Consider the following 22,106-nt stretch of genomic DNA (forward strand, 5'->3'; position numbering starts at 1 on the left):
AGAACTACGGCCTGGCATTGTGCATAGTGGACAAAGACTCTGCCTACAATGCTAATCCACTAGTGGGTGCTGGTTTCTGTCCCAGCTGCTCTACTTCTGAGCCAGATTCTGGCTAATGGCCTGAGAAAAGCAGCAGGATATGTCCCAAGTATTTAGACCTCTCCACACATGGGAACACCTGAAAGAGGCTCCTGATTCCTGGCTTTAGCCTGGCCCAGTTCCAGCCATAACAGCTATCTGGGGAGTGAAAATGGATGAAAGATTCTCACTCTCCCTCACTCTTTTTTTCTCTCTGTTTGTCCCTGACTCTGTGTAACTAACTTTCAAATAACATTAAAAAATAAATAAAAGAAATGTAGAACTTTAGAAGCGAACTCCAAAACTTAGACAATTTACTTTGCTGTTTTAAAGGAATCCTATGAAAAATGACACATATCCCTCTAGTAATATTTATGACTATGTTTCATCAGTAATAGTTCATTTCCTTCATGCTTAATAAGAGGAGCTTGGGACCTCAGCCTGCAGTGCTGTCGTCTCCTATGGGCTCTGGTTTGAGTCCTGTCTGGTCTGCTTCTGATCCAGCTCCCTGCTAATGCACCTGGGAAAGCAGCAGCGACTGGGCCACATTCTTGGGCCTCTGTCACCCACATTGGAGACACTGAAGAATCTCCTGGCTTCTGCTTGCCCAGCCCTGGCCAATGCAGCCATGGGGGAGTGAACCAATGGACGGAAGATTCTTTCTCTCTTTTTCTCTGTGTGTCTCTCCTCTCTTCTCTCTCTCTGTAACTCTGCCTTTCAAATAAATAAATAAATCAAATCAAATCTTTAAAAGAAAATAGGAGGGGCTCCTAAACAATTAATTGCACATGCTAATATTGCTTATATTTAGTAATCTGTAAGTTTGTACATAAAATTTAAATGTAGTGAGTTGATCTGTGTTTACCTGGGGCCAGTACTACTTCTCAGAGACTATTCATGCTGTTGTCTATTCTAGTGCTATGACGGTTGAAATGATTTTCTTATACAGGAAGAGGTCTTTAAATTTATGTTGTTATCAAGAAGTAGCTTAGGCAAAGATAATGGGACTCATCCTCCTTCAAGAGACCAGGTAAGAGATTTGTTCGGTGTTGGCCTCTCTCTGACTGTTCACACTGTATTTCTTTATATTTTCAGCATTATGTGGAGGAGACGTTAGAGGGCCTAGTGGAACAATCTTATCACCTGGTTACCCAGAATTTTACCCAAATTCTCTGAATTGTACCTGGACTGTTGATGTAACCCACGGAAAAGGTACTTTACCTCAAGCAATCAGAATTGGGCTATCTTCGGAATTTTCATGGGGACTTTTATTATTTCCTAGTCCTTAACAGTCATCTTCCATGAGCAGAAGCACAGTACTAAACTGTACTAAAACAAAGTTCAATTTAATTAACTACAGTGAAGATTGGAATTAATTTTCTAGAATATTATGATGTGCTCTTGTTTTTGTCAGAATGGTGATATATTTGTTTTCTTTTGATAAAATAACTAATATCATTTGGATTATATCAACAACATCTCAGATAGGATGGCTTTTGTCTGTGGTATAGTTACATCGATTTCAGAACTTCCAAGAGGAATCCAAATATGCTCTGAAGAGCTGAGCCAGTTGTAAAGCAAATATCGCATTTTATATGTACTTGTTTATAAATTATTTATGTTTATTTATTATAACTATAGTCCCATATAAATTTATAACAATTCTATATGTACGTTCTTATATCTCAAATTCTCTAAAATCTAGCTGAAGATGTATCTCACATAATTGAGCTTTGAAGTGTAAAATTACACTATGCTATAGTAGATGTAAATAAATGTCCTTTTACACGTAAATGAAAGACTCTGTAGTGCTAAATATGGTTCATTTATGCAATACAACCAATTAGCAAATTAACAATGCTATTGATCAGTGTAACAATTTAACAGTGGGAAATGATCATCCTAATATATGAAAACAAATGTGAATGAAAATTATTAACCTGTAAATCTCCATGCCCTAATCTATTAAAAATAATTAATTCCTTTCTTTAAAAAACTATGTTCAAGGAGTAGTTTTTCTTTTAGCTCTGTTATTATAATGCCATCACTGATTTTACTATTATATTATACTTAGTATAAAAAATCTAAAACAAACAAAAAATTCCTAGCAATGTGAAAACACTATTGCAATTTTTAAAATAAAAACTGTATTAGTGTTTTCACAAAGAGTTAACCTTTACTAAAAATACACATCATTTTATTGGGGAAGTGAGGATTATAAGAGATTGTTATGTTTAGATTTCTATAGTACATTAAATGTTATTGAGAAACAATGTTAAATATTCCGATACTGGTCATCAGGCTTGAGGCAGACTTTGTAAACTATGATTTTTGTTGTTATCCAGAATACAAGACTCTGCTGGAAGTTAACCAGAGCATTCTATTATTCCTGTGTACAGTGGATTAATAGGATTTAAAATACATTCCTTGATACTATACAAGAAAGTGGAGGGCTACATACTGCTTTCTATGTAAATAGAGGTTTAATTAGCACTTAAGTTTTGCATCTTAACATGTTGCAAGTTTTAATTAAATCTGTATTTACATGGTGAAAAGTGCAGATTTAGAGGCCTTTCTTTTCAGAGCTAACCAAGATCCTCTGAGATACAGCTATTCCAAAGTATAATCAAAGTTATATGAAAGATAATCTTTTGAAGTTGGGAGAAATCATTTAAGTAATAGAGTCCAACTTCTCACAGCCAGCACACTCATTTCTGTGATGTACCAGAAACATGATGAACTGCTCCAATACAGACTTTTATTGATTAGAAGCTTACTTGAGAAAACCTACCCACCTTTTGTACATATCCAATCACTTCAAAATTACTCTACAACATTTATTGTTGTTCTGCCCTATAGAATTAGATGACAACAACAATAACCAAAAACCCCCAATTTTCACTCTATCCTAAATGTCCTCAAACATATCAACTCACAGTTCTGGCACCACTATGTTTTTCTCTACCCTTGCACCTTTATCCCAAGTATTTTCTTCTCAAACAAAATACTCCCAGTTCCTTCTTTTCTTGATCACAAGATACTTTCATTTTAATCACCATTCCAATCAACTTTCTTTGAAAATGTACCAGTTTATTGATATCCAAGGATATCAATATCTCTGAAAATGTACTTTTCCAGAACAAACATAACCTCACCACTAAGAATTTCTATTAGTGAAGCCTATATTTACTTCCTTTAAAATGGCTCTTATTCCTGCACATTGTGGAGAGGAAAAAGAAAATCTACTGTATTTTGAAACAGCATTTCAAAATAATGTCTTCAACAATTCAAATCTTTCCCATGTCATAAAGCAATAATAATCTTGCTTTGCCATTGCCTGTATATTCAGTTTATTTGTTTTCATATCACTTTTTGTATTTTAAAACAGTGGAGACTCCAGCAGTTCCCAGAATTTGGAAGTAATGTGTAAATGAATAAATATTACTGAGGTTTTTAAAAACTTATTATTTGATTAATTGTTGAATGACAGAGATAGAGAAAAAGAAATAGTAATATTTTTTATTTGCTGGTTTAGATTCCAAATACCAGAAATAGGTTAAGCCAGGCCAAATCTGAGGACCTAAAACTCAGTCTGGATTTCCCGTGTGGGTGGCATGCACATAAGTACTTGAGCCATCAACTGCTGCCTCCTAGGATGCTCATCAGCAGCAGTTGGGTTGGAAGTGGAGCCAGGACTCTAATTCCAGACTCTGATACAAGACGTGGACATCCCTAGTCACAACTTAACCTCTGTGCCAATTGCCCGCCCCACTCTGGGGATTAGAATTTCCTCAATAGAAATGTTGGTGATTATTGTTATTATTATGGATAATAATAAAACACAACAAGAGGAAGAATGCATGTGGTAGTCATACTTTATTCCATATGGTACCTTATACACAGGATGCTTTGTGTATGTGTATGTGTATGTGAGAGAATGAAGTTGTTAGTCTTCTATATGTGCTCTAGACAGTGTCAATAAAAAAATATGAACTTCTATATACTCACCAGAATGAAACAGATGTGAAAACCCCAAATGTTCAAGTATTGGTAAAGATGTAGAGCAACCATACTTGCCTATGGAAATGTAAATCAGCATAGCTGCTTTGTAACATATTATTTGTTAAAACTGGGCATGCATTATTATCTTGGTGATTCAGTAATCCCTCTCTTACATATTTACCCAACAGAAATAAGCACATATGTTCATCAAATCATACCTGAATATTAGCAGAGGCATTATCTAAACTCATGATAAAGTGTGAACTACCTAGAAGACATCAGCAGTTGAGCAGATAAATGAATTGGTATATTCACAAAATAGAATGTTGTTCTTTAGATTTTGATAATGTCATGCCTATTGGTTTGAGTGCTGTTTTCAAAGTTGTGTTTGCAAAAATTCAATGAGCTGAACATTTATATATGTTTTTTTCCAGTATATGTATATATTGAAATATATAAAAAAGGGTGAAAATCATTGCATTCCTTTAATAAATAGTACCTCCTTTTGTCTGCTCTATGTTTCTCTCTAAAATTAAGAATTCTTTGAAGTTGCCATTTATGTTATTAAGCACTATTTTTATGTGTTTTTTTGAGGAAATTGGAGGAAGAAATTCTACTAAGAAGGCATGTAAAATATTCACCAGGAAACTGTCCCTCTGTTATAAACAAAGAATGTGTATTTCCCTTGAAATTGAACACTCAGTTGTTTTTGTTTCAGGCATTGATTTTTGAATTTTACTTTAAAACAGCTTCTGAGGCATAACTCACTATATCTCACATAAGGAAACTGAAGAAAGCACAAAAAATAAGGATAATACCATAATATGTTTTTGGAATATTTTATAGCACTGCTTTTCATTTTCAGAAAAATCATTTATAAGAATACTGGTTTTAGTTTAGTAATAACTTTTTGTGTATTACTGATATGCCTAGTAAATCTTATTTTACTGCATTTCTTAACAGGTGTGCAGTTCAATTTCCACACATTTCATTTGGAAGACCATCATGACTACTTACTGATCACAGAGAATGGTAGTTTTACTCAACCACTAGCCCGCCTGACTGGTTCTGAACTTCCTTCAACAATCAATGCTGGTCTCTATGGAAATTTCAGGGCTCAACTGCGCTTCATTTCAGATTTTTCAATATCATATGAAGGATTCAACATTACGTTCTCTGGTGAGAAAATAAAGGAACAAGCAAAATACTTCTTTAGTGCCTTTTAAAAAATCAAGGTTTTTAGAAAATATTTATTTATTTGAAAGGCAGAGCATGAGAGAGAGACAGAGAGAGAGAGAGAGAGAGAGAGAGAGAGAGGGAGAGAGAGATTGATTGCTTGATTCCGTTCACTGGCTCATTCCCTAAATGGTGGCAACTGTCAGGTATGGGCCAGGCCAAAGCCAGGAACCAGGAATTCCATTCTGGTCTCCCACACCTGAGTGGCAGGGGCCCAAGTTCTTAGGTCATCTTCTATTGCCTTTCCAGGCACCTTAGCAGGAAGCTGAATCAGAAGCCAAATAGCCAGCACTTGAACCCCACTCTGATACGGGCATCACAAGTGGTGGTTTAACCTGCTGTGCTACAATGCCAGCCTCAATAAAGTTTTTAAAAGTATGAACACCACTTATGACTAAAGAGGGAGAATTAGCGAAAATGAAGAAAGATTTTTAAAGTAGAAGAAAATTGAAAGAAATATCTGTCAACAAATTTTAAGGAAATTTGAAATACCTTAAAGACAACATTTAGACAAAAGCAAAAAATAAATTAAGTCCGTAAAAATGTACTAGAGGTACAACAATTACATTTCCTATCTTACACTCCTGCAGAATAAAGAGAAGAAAACTAGATAACGTCTTAGTGAACTTTGAATGAAAAGTCAAATTTATATTTTAAAGTTTCAGTTAGAATAAAAATGAAATGTAAATTAAACCAATGATATTCTGGTCTTATGTGTCTTGGAAATGTATAGAAACAGGCCAAGATTAAGATAACCTTAATTTTTCCTTCTGGAAGTAGGTAATAAATAAAAAAATTAACATAGTTACTCCTTTTTTTATAATTCCATTTATAGACAATAGCATGACTTGAATTACCGGGAAAAATGTGTCTAAGGCCAAAGAGAATAAGAAGTAATCCCACCACATATGGTTCTACTTTCTAATGGAATAGAATAGTGAGACAGATAATTATTTCTTAATATAGATATAAATTAGTAAATTGAATGCCACCTTTCTCACATTAAAATGTGCACGCACACACACACATATATATGAAAGGTCTTCAGAAAGTCATGGAAAATGTGTATTATGAAAAAATTTTCCATGTATTTCAAAAATTTTTGCATCAAAATAAACTTATTAATTCTATTTTTAAAATTTTATTTTTCCACAAGCTAATGATATAAGCACCAACCACATTCTTAAATTAGTATTACAGTGTCCATATGGACATGCTTATCTTCTAAAATATGTAAATGAATATAATTACTTTAACCTAGACTATTAAAATATATCCAAATAATTTTTTTAAAACATTAGCTAATCAACATAAATAAAACCTCCTACTCTATTGTAATTATGCGGTAAGTGCTCTGAGACTGTTTTTAATAAGGCTACTTCTTAAACTGTATATAAACTATGCTATTTTTTAATCAACTATACACTCATATCCTGAAGACTTTTTTGGTTCTTCATTTTCTTTTTCTTTTTTTTTTTTTTTTGTTTTTGTTTTTGATAAGCAAAGTTAGACAGTGAGAGAGAGAGAGACAAAGAGAAAGGTCTTCCTTCCATTGGTTCACCCTCCAAATGGCACTTCCTCCTGGTCTCCCATGTGGGTGCAGGGCCCAAGCACCTGGGCCATCCTCCACTGCCTTCCCTGGGCCACAGCAGAGAGCTGGACTGGAAGAGGAGCAACTGGGACAGAACTGGTGCCCCAATCGGGACTAGAACCCAGGGTGCCAGTGCCACAGGCATAGGATTAGCCTAGTGAGCCGCGGCGCCCACCTGGTTCTTCATTTTCATGATGATTATTCACTGCTTGAGAAAAAATTCTTAAATAAATCTGTAATAAAAAATTTCATATGTGCAGTCACTTACATAACCCTTTGCATCTCGAATTATATGCTTTTCAGAATATATGTATGAATTAACTGAACTTTTTATACCAGAAATACAATAACTTTTTTTCATTTAAATTAAAACTAGTAAGTAAAATTTATTTCAAAAGTGGAAATTATTTAATTTCAAATCTTATTTTTGTTTGTAAATATAAATTTCTTTTCCATTATTATAAGTCAAAAATCTATGAAATGGAAATGTTACTAATGTGGAGGAAAGGATATGAGATAAATAGCTATATTTTCAATTTATATTTCAGAATGACAGAAGGTGATATTTTCTTATCAATGTTGATTTTCATGTATGAAAGTGCCCATTAAGCTATTAGATCTTTTACAAAAGAAGGAAATATGTGTGCTAATAGCATGTTTCCATGGTTATAAATATATTTTAAAAATATGACTATGCATTAATATATTCAATTTGCAAATAATAGGTATAACCAATAGAATTTTCTCTGTTCTCCTTCCTAATTTATAGAATACAATCTTGAACCTTGTGAAGATCCTGGAATTCCTCAATATGGTAACCGAATTGGATTCAGCTTTGGGGTTGGTGACACTCTGACCTTCTCCTGTTCATTGGGTTATCGACTAGAAGGAACATCAGAGATCATCTGTCTTGGTGGTGGCCGGCGAGTGTGGAGTGCACCTCTGCCAAGGTGTGTGGGTACGTGGTCAGCTGCTTTCATTTGCTTGTATGTGTAGTCACTGTCCATGGAGTTGCATGGTTATACACCCTTCTTTTTTTTTTTTTTTTGTTTTTATAATCTGTTGAATTTCTTCATTTATTTATATTAATTTTTCCATTTCTCTTTCAACATGGCAGTCTGGTGTACCTCAGTTAACTCCTTTACTGCTCTAGTCAAGCAACCATGCTTCTAAATTTATTTTCAGATGATGGAAAATAGGAATGAAATAGATAAATATATGTAGAATCATATTTTGAGAGCTCACAGGAAATAGAATTGTTATAATCTATCAATAGTGTACTCCAGTTGAAGTTTTGATGATATTTTATAATGATTAATAAACATAAAAGACTATTGCTAGAGCAAATGTGTCAAATGAAGAATAGATATTTAAGGACTATCATGATCTTGATTTATGATAGATTTATTAAGATGGTTATTTATTTCATGTTATGGGATTAAAAAGAGCAATGATTAACATGTCATTACCTTTGGAAATTAATTTTTGACTGATAAAAGGAAAAAATATTCAGTATAAAAATTGAAGGGCATTTTCATTAGTACTTATAGTCATTTCATTTTTACATTAGAAAATAAGGGGCAAGAAGTTCTGGCCACCAGTCATTCAGTGGTTATAAGTACTTACTATTATGAGGGAACAAGAGGCAAATGCCCATTTTATACACATTTCATAAAGTTACTGAAAATTCTCACAAACGTTTAATTTCAGTTGACTTGGAAATTTCAGTATGGTTTACAGGTCTGTGTAAATGCGCATACACTCCAAAGTCAACCAAATTAGTACTAGTTCTCAGTTCAGGCCCCTTAGTCTTTGCTCTTGCTAAAAAATGCCCCACAAATAAAGATGAAAATGAGAGTGAAGAAGAGCGTATCCTCCTTGCCTTATTCAATATTTTGTCCAATTACAGAGGTGGGAATTTATGTGGAGCCCTACATCAAGCCAAAAACTATGATCTTCGATGTTAATGAGTGTCTGAAAGATTATATAGTGATGAGGTTGTTTTCATAACCTCACAGGGTTATGTAAAAGATGAACTGCTATGTAACAGATGAAATTTCTTTTACAAATCACAGATTTTTATAGAAATAACACTAGCATCCACTAAGACTTGAAGTTGGGAGGTGATAAGCATCATGTTATCAGAACATGTTTTCCAAGAAGCTATGTAGGGTACATTCCTTCTGGGTTTTTTGTTCTTTGTTTTTGTTTTTATTTTCTCTGCTGTTGCTAGATTTGGAATTTCTACCCTTTCCCAAATTATTTCATTTCCACTTTTTATATAACTATTTCCAAAGGACTGCTTATGAGAATCTTTAGAATAGTCCAAGTGAGACCAGGATACCTAGCCATTTGATATTGAGCCAAGTGTTTTTCTAAAATGTATTTTTCTCATCTGCAAAATAGTTGCAACTGTAGCACCTAGTTATGAGATTAAAAGAGATTATCCATGTATATCAAATACCTGGACCAATCCCTTGAATAAAGGAAGAATTTAGAATTTATATGTTATTTTAACTCTTACTGTATTGAGTGTAATCTGCTGTAACTGCAGAGCATTGGTCTAGTTTATAAAACCAATTATAGTAGGGAATAATCCCATTTTATAAAACCCTAATGTTGTGAGGATCTGTTAAGCTCCTTCATATAAATTTATCCAATCCTTACTATAATCTTGACATTATTATTCTCCTCAGTTATTATTAGAAGAACCTAGTCTTAGAAATGTTAAAATCTTATCTGATATTAACATTTATAAATGGTAGAACTATGATTTGTATAATTTGTCTCATTCCAGTGCCATTGTTTCTAACTAGCATCTAGGAGGCTCTATAAGGGCTAAATCATACAGAGTTAAAACCTTCTCTTAAATTACCAAATGTATACCAGGCTGCACATAGCTTGAGGCAGTCTTGTTTCTATGTGCATTATAAGGATTTGTCTTGTTTACAGTACCATAGAAGGCTTAAGTTATACATAATGGCCAAATTTTCAGTAAGTTGTATTCCAAATATTTGCTTTGACTTCAATTATTTGGAAACTAAATAGTCTTTCCCTGGCTCAAGGTATTTAAATGAAGGGTATGTTCACAGAAAATCACAGATGATTTTTTAAATTATATGCCAAATATAAAACTAATACTAACATTTACTCCAAAGAGCCATGTATAAATAGGTTATATAAGGCACCTGGATTTTTAGTAAGTAAGACAATAGATAAAACTGATTTTTGATCCTATATTCATATTTAGTGTTTAAGTCAGCTGGTGTTTCTGAATTCCTTTTGGAAGAATTTGGTGACATTTATCTTGACTCTGATTATTAGATGAATGATATATATAATTTTATTTTAATCAAAATTTCACTATAACCTCTGTATTATTATTTCAGAGTAATGTTTTTATAAAATATAATAGTACTATAAATTTATCTTATACTTCTGAAAAGGATTATGTCATATACTATCAGTGAAGAAATGATGTCCATAAAAAAATTGATGTTGTATACAAACCTTGAGGCAAAGCTGTGACTATCACATTGTGTTGAGTGGGAGTGCTGTGCTCAGTCATAGCAACATATCACTGTCTCTGATTAGTCTCTGATAGAATTGTAAAGAAATGTGACTTCCACTATATTTGATACATGCCTTTAGAGAATCTCGCCTTATGTTTACCCTCTGTTTTTATTGGAGAAAAATATTGCCCATGTGGGTACTGAGGCCCAGGTACTTGGGCCACCCTCTGCTGCTTTCCGAGGCACATTAGCAAGGCCCAGGCACATTAGCAGGGAGCTGGATTGAACGTGGAGTATCCAGGATTTGAACTGGTACCCATATAGGATGCTAGCATTGCAGTTGGTAGCTTAACCCACTATGCCACAATGTCAGCCCCACACTTTAGCCTTCCTTAAGTCATGTAAGCTTTGGCAAGTTGTTCAAGTCTCTTTATTGCCAAATTTTCTCAAACGGAAAATGAAGATAATCACATCAATATTGTACAAGACATATAAATCAAATCATGAACTGCTGAACACATGCTACTTGCTCAACAAATGTTGGTCTCTTCTATTGCATGCCACTCTCTCAGTTACCAAATCACTATGGATCATGATGCCTGATAACTGTAATGAGCAGTCATTACCAATCAGCAAGATAGAAGAAAGGAGATCAGATAAAGGAAAAAAATCACTTAGTGATCATGATGAGGGTTTCACATGTTATTTTTTTTTAACAAAGAAAATGGTATTTCAGTGAAGATATTTTATATTTAAATGGTTTTTCCAGAAAGGATTTTTTTTTTTTTTAAGATTTCATTTATTCACTTGAGAGGCAGTTACAGAGAAAGGTCTTCTATCAGCTGGTTCATTCCCCAGATGGCCTCAAAGGCCAAAGCTGGGCTATCCAAAGCCAGGAGCCAGGAAGTTCCTCTGGGTCTCCCATGTGGGTACAGGAGCCTAAGGACTCAGGCCATCTTCCACTGCTTTCTCAGGCCATTAGCAGAGAGCTGGGTTGGAAGATGAGCAGCCTGGACAAGAACCAGTGCCCATATAGGATGATGGCACCATAGGCAGAGGCTTAGTCCACTATTCCACCACACTGGCCCCCATAAAGGATGTGTTTAAGGAATAAATATTGGTCACCTTTTTATGAAGCAATTAAATGTTCAAAAGCACAAAGCAAAAACAAAGTAGAAGTAACTTCTAAAATAAGATACATTGTCTTGTTTTTACTTATTTCCACTTATAAAGTTCACATTTAAAAAACAAAAATTAAAATGTTGCAAGAATTTCCATTGTTATCTTTTTTTTAAATCAGAACAAAACCTTGCATTTCTTCACTCAGCATACAAATACACCAAGCCAAGCCATGTTTCAAATAAACAAGGCACTAATGAAAGGACATGTTTTAGAAAGTGGATTATTAAGTTAAATATTAGTAATGATTTGCCTTAGGCAAGAGTCTACACATTATAAGAAGCCCACACATTTTAAAGCCATTTTAAAGACATTAATTCATTCATCCTCATAATCTCCCATTTAGCACATCCACTCCTATTTCTAATTTCATGTGTCATTGATTTTTTTATCTGACCTTGGACAAGTAACATCTTCCCTTAATCATAAGTAAAATAAAAATGATTACTGTATTACACATTTACATTTTGTTCTCATTGCTCTGACTTTTTGGATGATATATGATAATACTTATATTTTAGATTAAAATGATGTTGACAATAAAGGAAAACTGGGTGTTTGGAGTATATGGGAAATCTTAATGTGACTTCTCTGTAAATTTGAAACTGCTTTAAAATGAAAAATGTATTAATAAATAATTCAAGAAATGAAAGAATAAAATGCTTTTGAAGAGGCAATTCATCTTTAAATAAATTACTTATTTCATCTCAGCCTTCAGTTTGCTATACTAAAATTACATACATCAGACACCCACCCATGTATAGAAAATATGGCTGAACTAGCAAGTTAGTCAGTATTGCAGACATTTTATAATTGGAGACTACCTTTTCTATGTGATAGAACAAGGTTGATTTTTTTTTTTCTGTAGCGTGCCACTTAGTAAATGTTTAGGCTTGGTAGGCCGCTTTCATCTACTGGACTCTGCCACAGAAGCAGAAATAGAGAATATGGAAATGAATGGCTGTGCTCCAATCAAATTTTATCTACAAAAGCAGATAACAGACTGAGCATGGCCTTAGAATCATTTTGCCAGCCCCTGTAAGAGACTTAATAATCTTTGTTAACTTTACAATCCCCCTTGTATTTGGAGATTTACTATTCATTCATCTTTCACTGCAAGAGGAGAGGACCCTTTTGCTATTAACTATATTTTCCATCATGGACTCTGTTTATTAAAGTAGCACACAATTGTTTACTAAAAGAATATATTTCCCATGTTTTTACTAAAATAGTATTAGAATTGTGTATGTGTGTTTATGTGTGTATGAACACTGAGTAGTTTGTGGGTGACGTCATTGTTAACTATCTACAAATCTGTCCTTATACCCAGATCTCCTTTGAGTACCAAGTCTGCATTTCCAGCTGTACACTGGATGTCTCCATATGGATGTCCTCCCACAGGCACATTGACTTCACACTGCCAAAACAGAACTCATTATCTCCTCAGCCAAATCAACTTTTCCTTTTACACTTTTTCTTTCAATTATAACATTGTTCTTACTCAGTCTTCCAAGCTAGAAATTGTGTCATTTGTCACTTGTTCCTGCCTCTTTTTCCATCCATATTGTAGTAGTCACTGAGACATACCACCTAAAACTATTGCTGAAAATTATCACCACTTACATTCTCACCACAATTATCTGCCCAGCTGTCATTTTTCATCACAAAGATGAACACACTAGCATAATAATATTTTATGCTAAGAATTGTGCTAAACCGTATATATATATATATATATATATATATATATTTATATGATTTATACACATACACAGTTTTATTTCACATATTTTTATTTTATTTTTATCAGCTTACTTGTAGTTTTAAAATTTAGCAAATGTTAAGATTTTGCTTCATATGTATCATTCACTTCATATGTAGATATTATATACATGCTCATATTATTTTTTCTTGAAAATTGATATTAATATCACAAATATCAGAACATGGGAAAAGGAGTATATATTATCAAGTACATGGTATGATTCAGTAAAACAATGTTTATAACTGTCTACCAAATATCATGGCATTCTTGCATTTTTTGTATTCTCTATACAGTAACTTCTACAAATAAGGGAAAATGTGTAATATTTCTCCTCTGAGTCTGCCTTATTAATTTAGTGTAATGATATCCAGTTTCATCAATTTGGTTGCAAATGCCAGGATTCCAATCTTTTTTATGGCTGAGTAATATTCCATCATATATATCAATATATACATATATACAATTATATATGTACATCATGTATGTATATTACATTTTATTTATCCAGTCATCAGTTGGTGGATATCTAGGTTGATTCAATATTTTTGTTATTGTGAATTGAGCTGTTATACACATGGAAGTACAATTATCTCTTTCATATGCTGATTTCACTTCCTTTGAATATATTCCCAGAAGTAGGATAGCTTGGTCATAAATTAGACCTTTTTTTTTTAACTTTTCTTGGGAATTACCATACTGTTTTACATAATTATTAAACCAATTTGCATTCCCACAAGCAGTTTGTTAGGGTACCCTTTTGTCCATAACTTCACCAGCATTTTTTCTTTTAAATTTTTGGATAATAACCAAGTGATACTACTTTGTGTATTATATTTGTGTTTCACCTGAAGGTTTTGTCCCTGAGCATTTTTTCTGTTGGCCATTGTATTTCTTTATTTGAAAATGTTTATTCATGTGTTTTGTTCATTTCCTTATCATTAAAGATTTATTTGTTTCTTTGAAAAGCAGAGGTGCAAAGAGAGGGAGAGACAGCAAGAGAAAGAAAGAGAGAAATCTATCTGCTGGTTCACTTACCAAATGTTTACAACAGCTGGGGCTGAGCCAAGCCAAAGCTAGGAGCCTGGAACTGCATTAAGGTCTCCCTTGCAGGTAGCAGGGTCCCATGCACGTGCACAAGCTTCCACTGTGTCCTATTCCCATTAACAGGGAGCTGGATCAGTATTTGCTGCATCACAGATGGCAGCCAAATGTGCTGTGCCACAATGCAGGCCCCCTTTGCCCATTTCTCAACTGGATGGTTTATTTTGTTATTGTTGAGTTTCCTGAGCTCCTTATATAGTCTGGATAGTTTGCAAATAGTTTTTTTCATTCTGTGAGTTGTCTCTTCACTTTGTTAACTGTTTCCTTAGCTTGATGTAATCCACTTTGTCTATTTATGCTTTTGTTTTCTGTGCTTTTGGGTTCTTACTCAATAAGTCTTTGCCTAAATCAATGTCTTACAGCATCCCCTTTATGTTTTCCTCTGGTAGTTTAATGAATTCAGGTCTTAAGTTCAAACTTATTCTGAGTGCGGAAGTCCAATTTTCCTGACACCCTTTGTTGAAGAACTCTAGGGAATGATGCTAGCTCATTTGTCAAAGATTAGTTGGTTGTAGATATATGAACTTATTTCTGGAATTTTCTGTTCTGTTTCACTGATCTACATGTCTGTTTTTATGTAAGTACCAGGCTGTTTTGATTATAATAGCCCTATAATATAAAAGTGACTAGGGAGGATATTATTGTTTCATGTTTCCAAGTAACTGAATTAATTACAAAATGATTAAAAGTTTGAAATCAGCTCTTTCTGACACAAAGATTCATGTTTCAGTGATTATATGTGTCATTTTCACCTCCATCTTTGTGCCTGAACTTCCTGCTTCCAGCTTTCCCTCCCATATCTTCACTATTGTTACGAGCTATAATAGTTTTTTCCTTACCAGTAACAGATAACTGCAAGCTGAGAGGTGTTGAGTAGCACATTTACTGTTAGAGTTTCTGTGAGCTGGGATTCTTGGCATGCTTTAACTGGACCCTCTTTTTTTAGGATCTCAGCCTGCAATCAAGCTATTTAGTGGGGCTAAATTCTCACATGAGTTTCAGGATCCTCTTCCAAACTTGCAGGGGTATATTAGAAGCAATTGGATCCTTGAATGCTTCAGCTCATTGCTTAGCTATATCCACATTTCTTTACTATGTGAGCTTTGCTCTAACAGCTGCTTTACTTCATCAAGCCAGCAAGTAGTCTCTCCAATGAGTTGGTTAGAAAGATAATTTATAATATGTAACATAATCTCAAGGAGGGATATGGGAACAAATCACAATTCCCATCCATGTTCAAAGCGGGGTGTTGGGGGGTGGGAGGGATTGCACTGAGGCACGAATGCAAGGAGACAGATATCAGGGAGTTATCTTAAAATCATCCACCACACCAGATGAAAAGCCTTTCCTATACTTCAAAAGTTAAAAATAATCTGACCAGCACCGTGGCATAGTGGGTTAAGCTGCCATCTGCAGTACTGACATCACATATGGGCACCAGTTTGAATCCCAGATGCTCCACTTCTGATGCAGCTGCCTGCTAATGTGCCTGCAAAGCAGTGCTTTGGCCCTGAACCCACGTAAGAGACCTAGATGATGCTCCTGGCTCCTGGCTTTGGCTGTCCAGCAATGGTCATCATGGCCATTTGTGCGGTGAACCAGCAGATGGAAGATCTCTTTTCTCTCTGTCTCTCCTTCTCCTGTTATAACTCTGACTTTCAAATAAAACAAATAAATAAATCTTTTAAATTGTTTTCAAAAGTTAAAAATTATATCGAATTTTAGTGTATGCAAATGATCAAACTCTTACTTCTGTTGGCATAAGCAAACCAATAATTCATACTTAAGAATATGAACTAAAAACTACAGTGAGAAAACAAAAGATATTTAGTTGCTGGGACAGTCTATTTTATTTTATTTTATTTTTAAGATTTATTTTATTTATTTGAAAGACAATTACAGAGAGAAGCAGAAACAGAGAGAGTGATCGTCTGTTCACTGGTTCACTCCCCAGATGACAGCAACGGCCGGAGCTGCACCTATCCAAAGCCAGGAGCCAGGAGCTTCTCCTGGGTCTCCCACGTTGTTATAGGGGTCCAAGCATTTGGGCCATCTTCCATGGATTTCCCAGGTTATAGCAGAGAGCTGGATCAGAAAAGTAGCAGGCAGTACTAGAACCGGCAGCCCATATGGGATGACCACACTTCAGGCCAGGCTTTAACCCGCTGTGCCACAGTGCCAGCCCCAAGTCTTTTTATTTTAGAGTGTTGGGCTTCCAATTCTGTGACCCAACCATAGTTCAAGATTATATTATCTACATTTTATTATGATGCCACAAACAACACTTCATTCCCTCTGTTTCTTCAAAGCAGATAGTGGAATCAGAATAAGCCTCCTGTGATACAGACTTGATGACATCATTCTCTAGCTTATTCTACTGTTCTCCATATAAATTCTGAATGTGATTTTTACCCTGCAACCCAACCTCATAATTTGGCCTAACTCTGCACTTTAATTGATCAATTCCTCTCATTTACCTATTATGATAAGCCCTCTTTGACCTCCCAAGAGTGCATTAAATGTCCTTTCTACGTGTTCCATAAGATTTTCTATATTTTGCATTTCTAGATCTCATCACACTATGTTGAATGAGCCTTTTATCTACATCAGTGTTTAGCATATGGAATACTTTTAGTACATTTTGAGTTAATGAAATGAATGTATAATATAGACAATTTCCTTTACTTTCACACTTTCAACTTAATTTCATTTATATGAATAAAGCTGTACTCCAGAGCAGAATAGAGTCAATTCAAGTAGAACCTAATGCCAATATAAGCTGATAATTGACATCTCAGCCTGAGCTTTCACATTATTCCTTAGTCTATAATGCATTACTGTGTGATTACTAACATACAACCCTCAAGTCTAATAGGTTAAACCAACCAAGCACCAATGAAGGTGTCTGAATAGACTAAATAGACTATTAAAATGAGATTGTAATTATGGTAAAAAAAATGGGAAAATTTTTAAAGATTGAATATATTAAGAAAATAATAAATCTTGTATTTCCCCAGTATGTAATGAAACTCTGATCTCAACAGGAATAATCACCAGCTCAAGTTTTTTTTTTTTTTTCAATAGGATGAAAATGAAGAAAATTTACCCAATAGAAGCTAAGTATCCACAAGAATGAGGGGAACTAAATAGATATTTCTTAACAGGGAATTACATTGAGGACTGTGGGCTGAAGCCCTTCTAATTCATCTGGAATTTAAAACAGAAAATTTACAGAAACTCTTCGAGGTGGAGGCCACATATCAGTTATTTTTATAGCCTCTGTGTGTCTTCCATTATCTTTGTCATATCACAGGGGCTCATTCTGAGCATGAAAACATGTAAAGTAAATTTACTATGTGATCATCATAAACCAAGTTAACCAGAGGTGACCCTAACCTATCCATATGGCAATTCGCTAAAATGATCATCTGTGTTATTAAAGTCTCACATATCTTTGGGTAATTTTTTTTTTTAATTTTATGAGGACTCAAAATAGCTGACTCCTAAAAATACCTCATTCCCCATATATGTCCTTATGCTCTAACAGTGAATCTTGTTTTGGTCTAACATCTTTCTGCTACTTGGAAAGTTAAAAGATGTGGTAGGTTTGGGGATTACATAGAGCTAGCAGACATTTTTAAGGGAGAGTTTGACTTACAGAAGAGAGGCATAGAGGGGAGAATTTATGTTTCAGAGTTATGTACTTTCAACAATTACAAAAGTGAGGATCTCACATAAAAAAGAACTACCAATGTACCAGAAGAAGTTACTCTTTGTATGAACTATGGGTAAATTCTTCCCAGTTTGGGATATATTCAAGTTTAGAAATGTGCAGAACATTCTTTCTGTCAACTGTATCTAAGTAACTTAAATCTGGACATATTCAGAAATATAGCTGGGAAAGAAATGTGTGTATATTCAGGTAGGGATAAAAATAGACCTCTAATTTGTGTTTTAAGAGAAAATATTATGATACTAACCTATAAAGATAATGTATATCAACCTTATCATCAGATAAGCTAATGATGCATTTTATTTTAGTAAGTTTTTATTTAACTAGAAAGTTATTGTTCTCTAGTGTATATTAGTGCTGGATAATAAATATTTTACCTGTTGCAACAAATCAAATCTAATATTTTCCCTGTGTTTACTGTATGCTTTACATGGTCTTGCCATGTATAAATAAGAACATTGAGATGCAGGTTCAAGTAATGTCCCTTGAGAGAACATATTACCAGTATTTTTATTTGAAGCAGGTTTGAATGGGAACAGATTTTGGCTGTACATAAATATGAGCTATTAAAATAAAAGCATTAACTAAGTCAGTGTAATTCTGATGCCCTATACATATCCCAAAATAGTTCTTGCTTACAACAGTGACATCTGTGGCTCTCAGGAAATACTATCATTTGGTAATATAGATAACTAGAGGAGATAATTAAATGTTATTGCTACTTGTAACTGAATTAGATTTTGCTGCTGTGTCTCAGGAGATGGCAGGATTTAATTGAAGCTGCAATAGATTGACAGTACCTAAACTTCTTTTGAAACTGGAAGAAAAGGTCATTGTCTCATTAGGCAAAAATATTTCTAATTCCACACTATTATAAAGCCAATATGTCTATTTGTTTTTTATATATGTATTTTTTCTATTTTAGCTTCACTATTGAAAGTAATTGCAGAAAGTATGCAAGACATTAGTACAGAGGTTTATTCCTAATAGTTGTTTTTATTGTTTGTCATCTGGTAATGCACTTAGCTAAGATGTGTTCAGATGTACCTAAGGTTTAGAAAACAGTCAAAAGAACATTGGAACAAACTAGAACTATTAATTAGTAACAGTGCGTTGTTTGGTAAGGAACACATTAGCCGAAAGTGAAGTGGCATTAGTAGGTTTAGGGTAACTCTAAGAGAGTAGGACTGTGATCTTTTGCCTAATAAATTCATTTGGTTTTAGCCAAGGGTATGAAATAAAATGAATTTGTTATTTCTAACTTTATTTCTGTGTTTTACTTCTCTTTAGCTCAAACCTACCCTTCTTAAATACAGCCCCACCAATTCAGAATAAAACAGCTGAAGTCTCTCTCCTCTGTTTATTATTCCAACACAGTTGCTATGGAAATACAAAATTGTTATAAAACAGGCACCATAAATAAAGTCCAGAGTCAAGAAGGGACATATGGGTTCAGGTATGAGATAGTGTGTTTACTTAAATAAATAATAGACTTGATAATCATATAAAATGTCAAGGCAAATTACTAAGAAAACAGAGAAAATGAACTTAGAGCTTTAGAAAGCTTGCAAAATTTAAATGTTTCCTCTCAAGCAGGAGTTTTAAAGAAAGGGGTATGGAATTATTAGCCTCCTCTAGATGAAATTTCTGGGTACAAGTTGTTTTTCTATGCCTTTGCAATGTATCCAGGTACATTTACTGTAGCTTTCTTTGAATCCAATACAATTATTGATATGTTCACTGTGTAGGTAATATTTTTCACTTCAAATGTTTTAATCAGTTTACAAAGAGTATGTTTCAAAAGGTGATGGGTAGCTTTTATTTTATGTATTGTACTATATTTTTGAAAATTTTCACTAGATGATGTTTCATTATGTTTGGTTATAGCATGATGGAGCCATAAAACATTAACCTTTTTCTATTATATAAAATTAGAATATCAACTAAATCTGATCATTATTTTCTGAAAGAAGTCTTGGGTTTTGTTTTTTCTAAAAAACATTTAAGTCTTTTTTTTTTCAAAGTATGTTTCCTTTCTATGATAATGTAAAATAACTTTCCATTTGTTCAGTCATGATATGTGTGGTGATTTCATGTGATTTGCCTTGTAAAACATTGTACTAGGGTTTAATTACCAAGTTTGTGCCCCTATCTGCAACAACGGAAGAGTTATTCTAGTTTTCAACTTGGAAAGTTGGTAGCTAGACTCCAATGATTAGGGTCTAGTTGAAGGCATACCAGTTTTCTAAAATTCATTTTTTAAATATACCAAATTCATTCAAGTCTTCTCCATGGTAATTTAACAATAAATTCATCTATTCATTAATTACTAAATTTATTTCAGTGATGGTTATTTTTGGCATCCTGTAGTAGGTGAGAGTATTGTATGAAAATGAATTAGGCATAACTATTTATTAAGACACAATAATCATTTTTGATGTACTCATTGAACCCAACACTCAAATAAAATTAAATCAATCCAATTAATCAGATATTTCATGAACACTTACATGGATGGCAAAAGTAAAAATAAATAAATAAATAAATATAACATTCTTAACAAGGATCTTCTAGTATATTGTAAGGGAAATAAAATATTTAAGGTTATATGAGACTATATGTAAGAATTATAAATAAAACCAATAATTTAATAAAGAAGGATTTTTATTTCTGGAAAGATAGAATACCATTTCTTAAAAATGATATCTGTGGAATGAGCAGGATTATGCCAGGTAGAAAAAGTGAGAAAGGCACCCTAGGTACAGGGAATAACATAAATAAACCAGGTAAAACGTACGTGTCTGCAAATCTGTTTGGGATTTGAGTGGCATTCGTGCAGCTCTTTTTTAAATCCCCAGTTTAATTATAGGTGTCGTCAATGTGGAGCTAACACTTTTTTTTTTCTTTTTGCTTTTTAATCCATCTATGAAGGATGTATTTCTTACAGTGATAGGACTTACTTGACACATTTTTCTGCTTTGTTCAGAAGCTTGGATATATGTTCTATTAGAACTGACATAGTAACAAATAGTAAATATGTAATATTCAGTATGGTGTACAGTCTATAATATCCAATATGATATGGGAAAAGGACTGCCTATGTTCAGATCTTGGATTTACTACTTAGAAGTTGTAGCATGGGGATAAGATACTTAGCTCCTCTAATGTGCATCTAGGAAATGGAGACAAATGGAAATTTCTTAAATTATTGATTTTTAAAATTATGGCCATGCACTATGCTGTTATTGACATGTACTAACACATTCAATCTTTTAAGAAGTCTATGGCATAAAAAGCTATCATTGCCATCTCCATTTTATAGATGAACTTAATAAGATAACACATAAGTTACTTCACTTATATTGTCATTTGCCAAAGATAATGCAATGCTGATTGCCTGACTTTGACATTGCTATAAACAGTGCCTACTGACTCAGCATGAATGAGCTTAAATTTATTCTTTTGTGTATGCATTAACTTAGAATGTCTATTTTGTCTTCAAGAAGACTGGAGCTGAAAACACCCATCACTGCTTTGTGTTAACAAGACCTCAGGTGGACAGAATGAGAGGCAGACAGGGATTGACAGGGACTATGGAGATTCTTTTATGCTCTGTTTAATGGAAATCTGTTAAGAAGTTTAAAGCAAAGGAATGATATGGTAAAATTTACATCTCACAACATCTTTCAGAAACTTATATGTATAGGTGATAGATTAGGGTTTTCCTAAATTCAGTTTGCTTTACTCAGCTGGAGAAGCTCATTAGGAGGATTAAAATACCCCAGTCATAACATCTCAAGGAAGAACAGTGAAATTGGAGAGAGTAGTTTTGAGAATTAAAGAATATTTATGCTGGAGATCTCCAGTGTATTTGATTGTAAATTCCTTAATTGCTTGAATTTACATGCA

The 22,106-nt window shown here is 33.8% G+C and overlaps 1 protein-coding gene across 2 annotated transcripts in view; it reads left to right on the forward strand.

Annotated features, from left to right (window-relative positions):
• CSMD3 (CUB and Sushi multiple domains 3) overlaps positions 1–22,106 on the forward strand; it is a 1,267,615-nt gene that overhangs the window by 835,026 nt on the left and 410,483 nt on the right. For both annotated transcript variants that reach the window (XM_062189471.1, XM_062189472.1), the window contains 3 exons: positions 1,174–1,290; positions 5,044–5,259; positions 7,677–7,865. In XM_062189471.1, the coding sequence (XP_062045455.1) occupies positions 1,174–1,290; positions 5,044–5,259; positions 7,677–7,865 (522 nt within the window). The remainder of the gene's footprint in view (positions 1–1,173; positions 1,291–5,043; positions 5,260–7,676; positions 7,866–22,106) is intronic.

Source organism: Lepus europaeus, chromosome 4, assembly GCF_033115175.1.
Source record: "Lepus europaeus isolate LE1 chromosome 4, mLepTim1.pri, whole genome shotgun sequence".
NCBI classification, from domain to species: domain Eukaryota; kingdom Metazoa; phylum Chordata; class Mammalia; order Lagomorpha; family Leporidae; genus Lepus; species Lepus europaeus.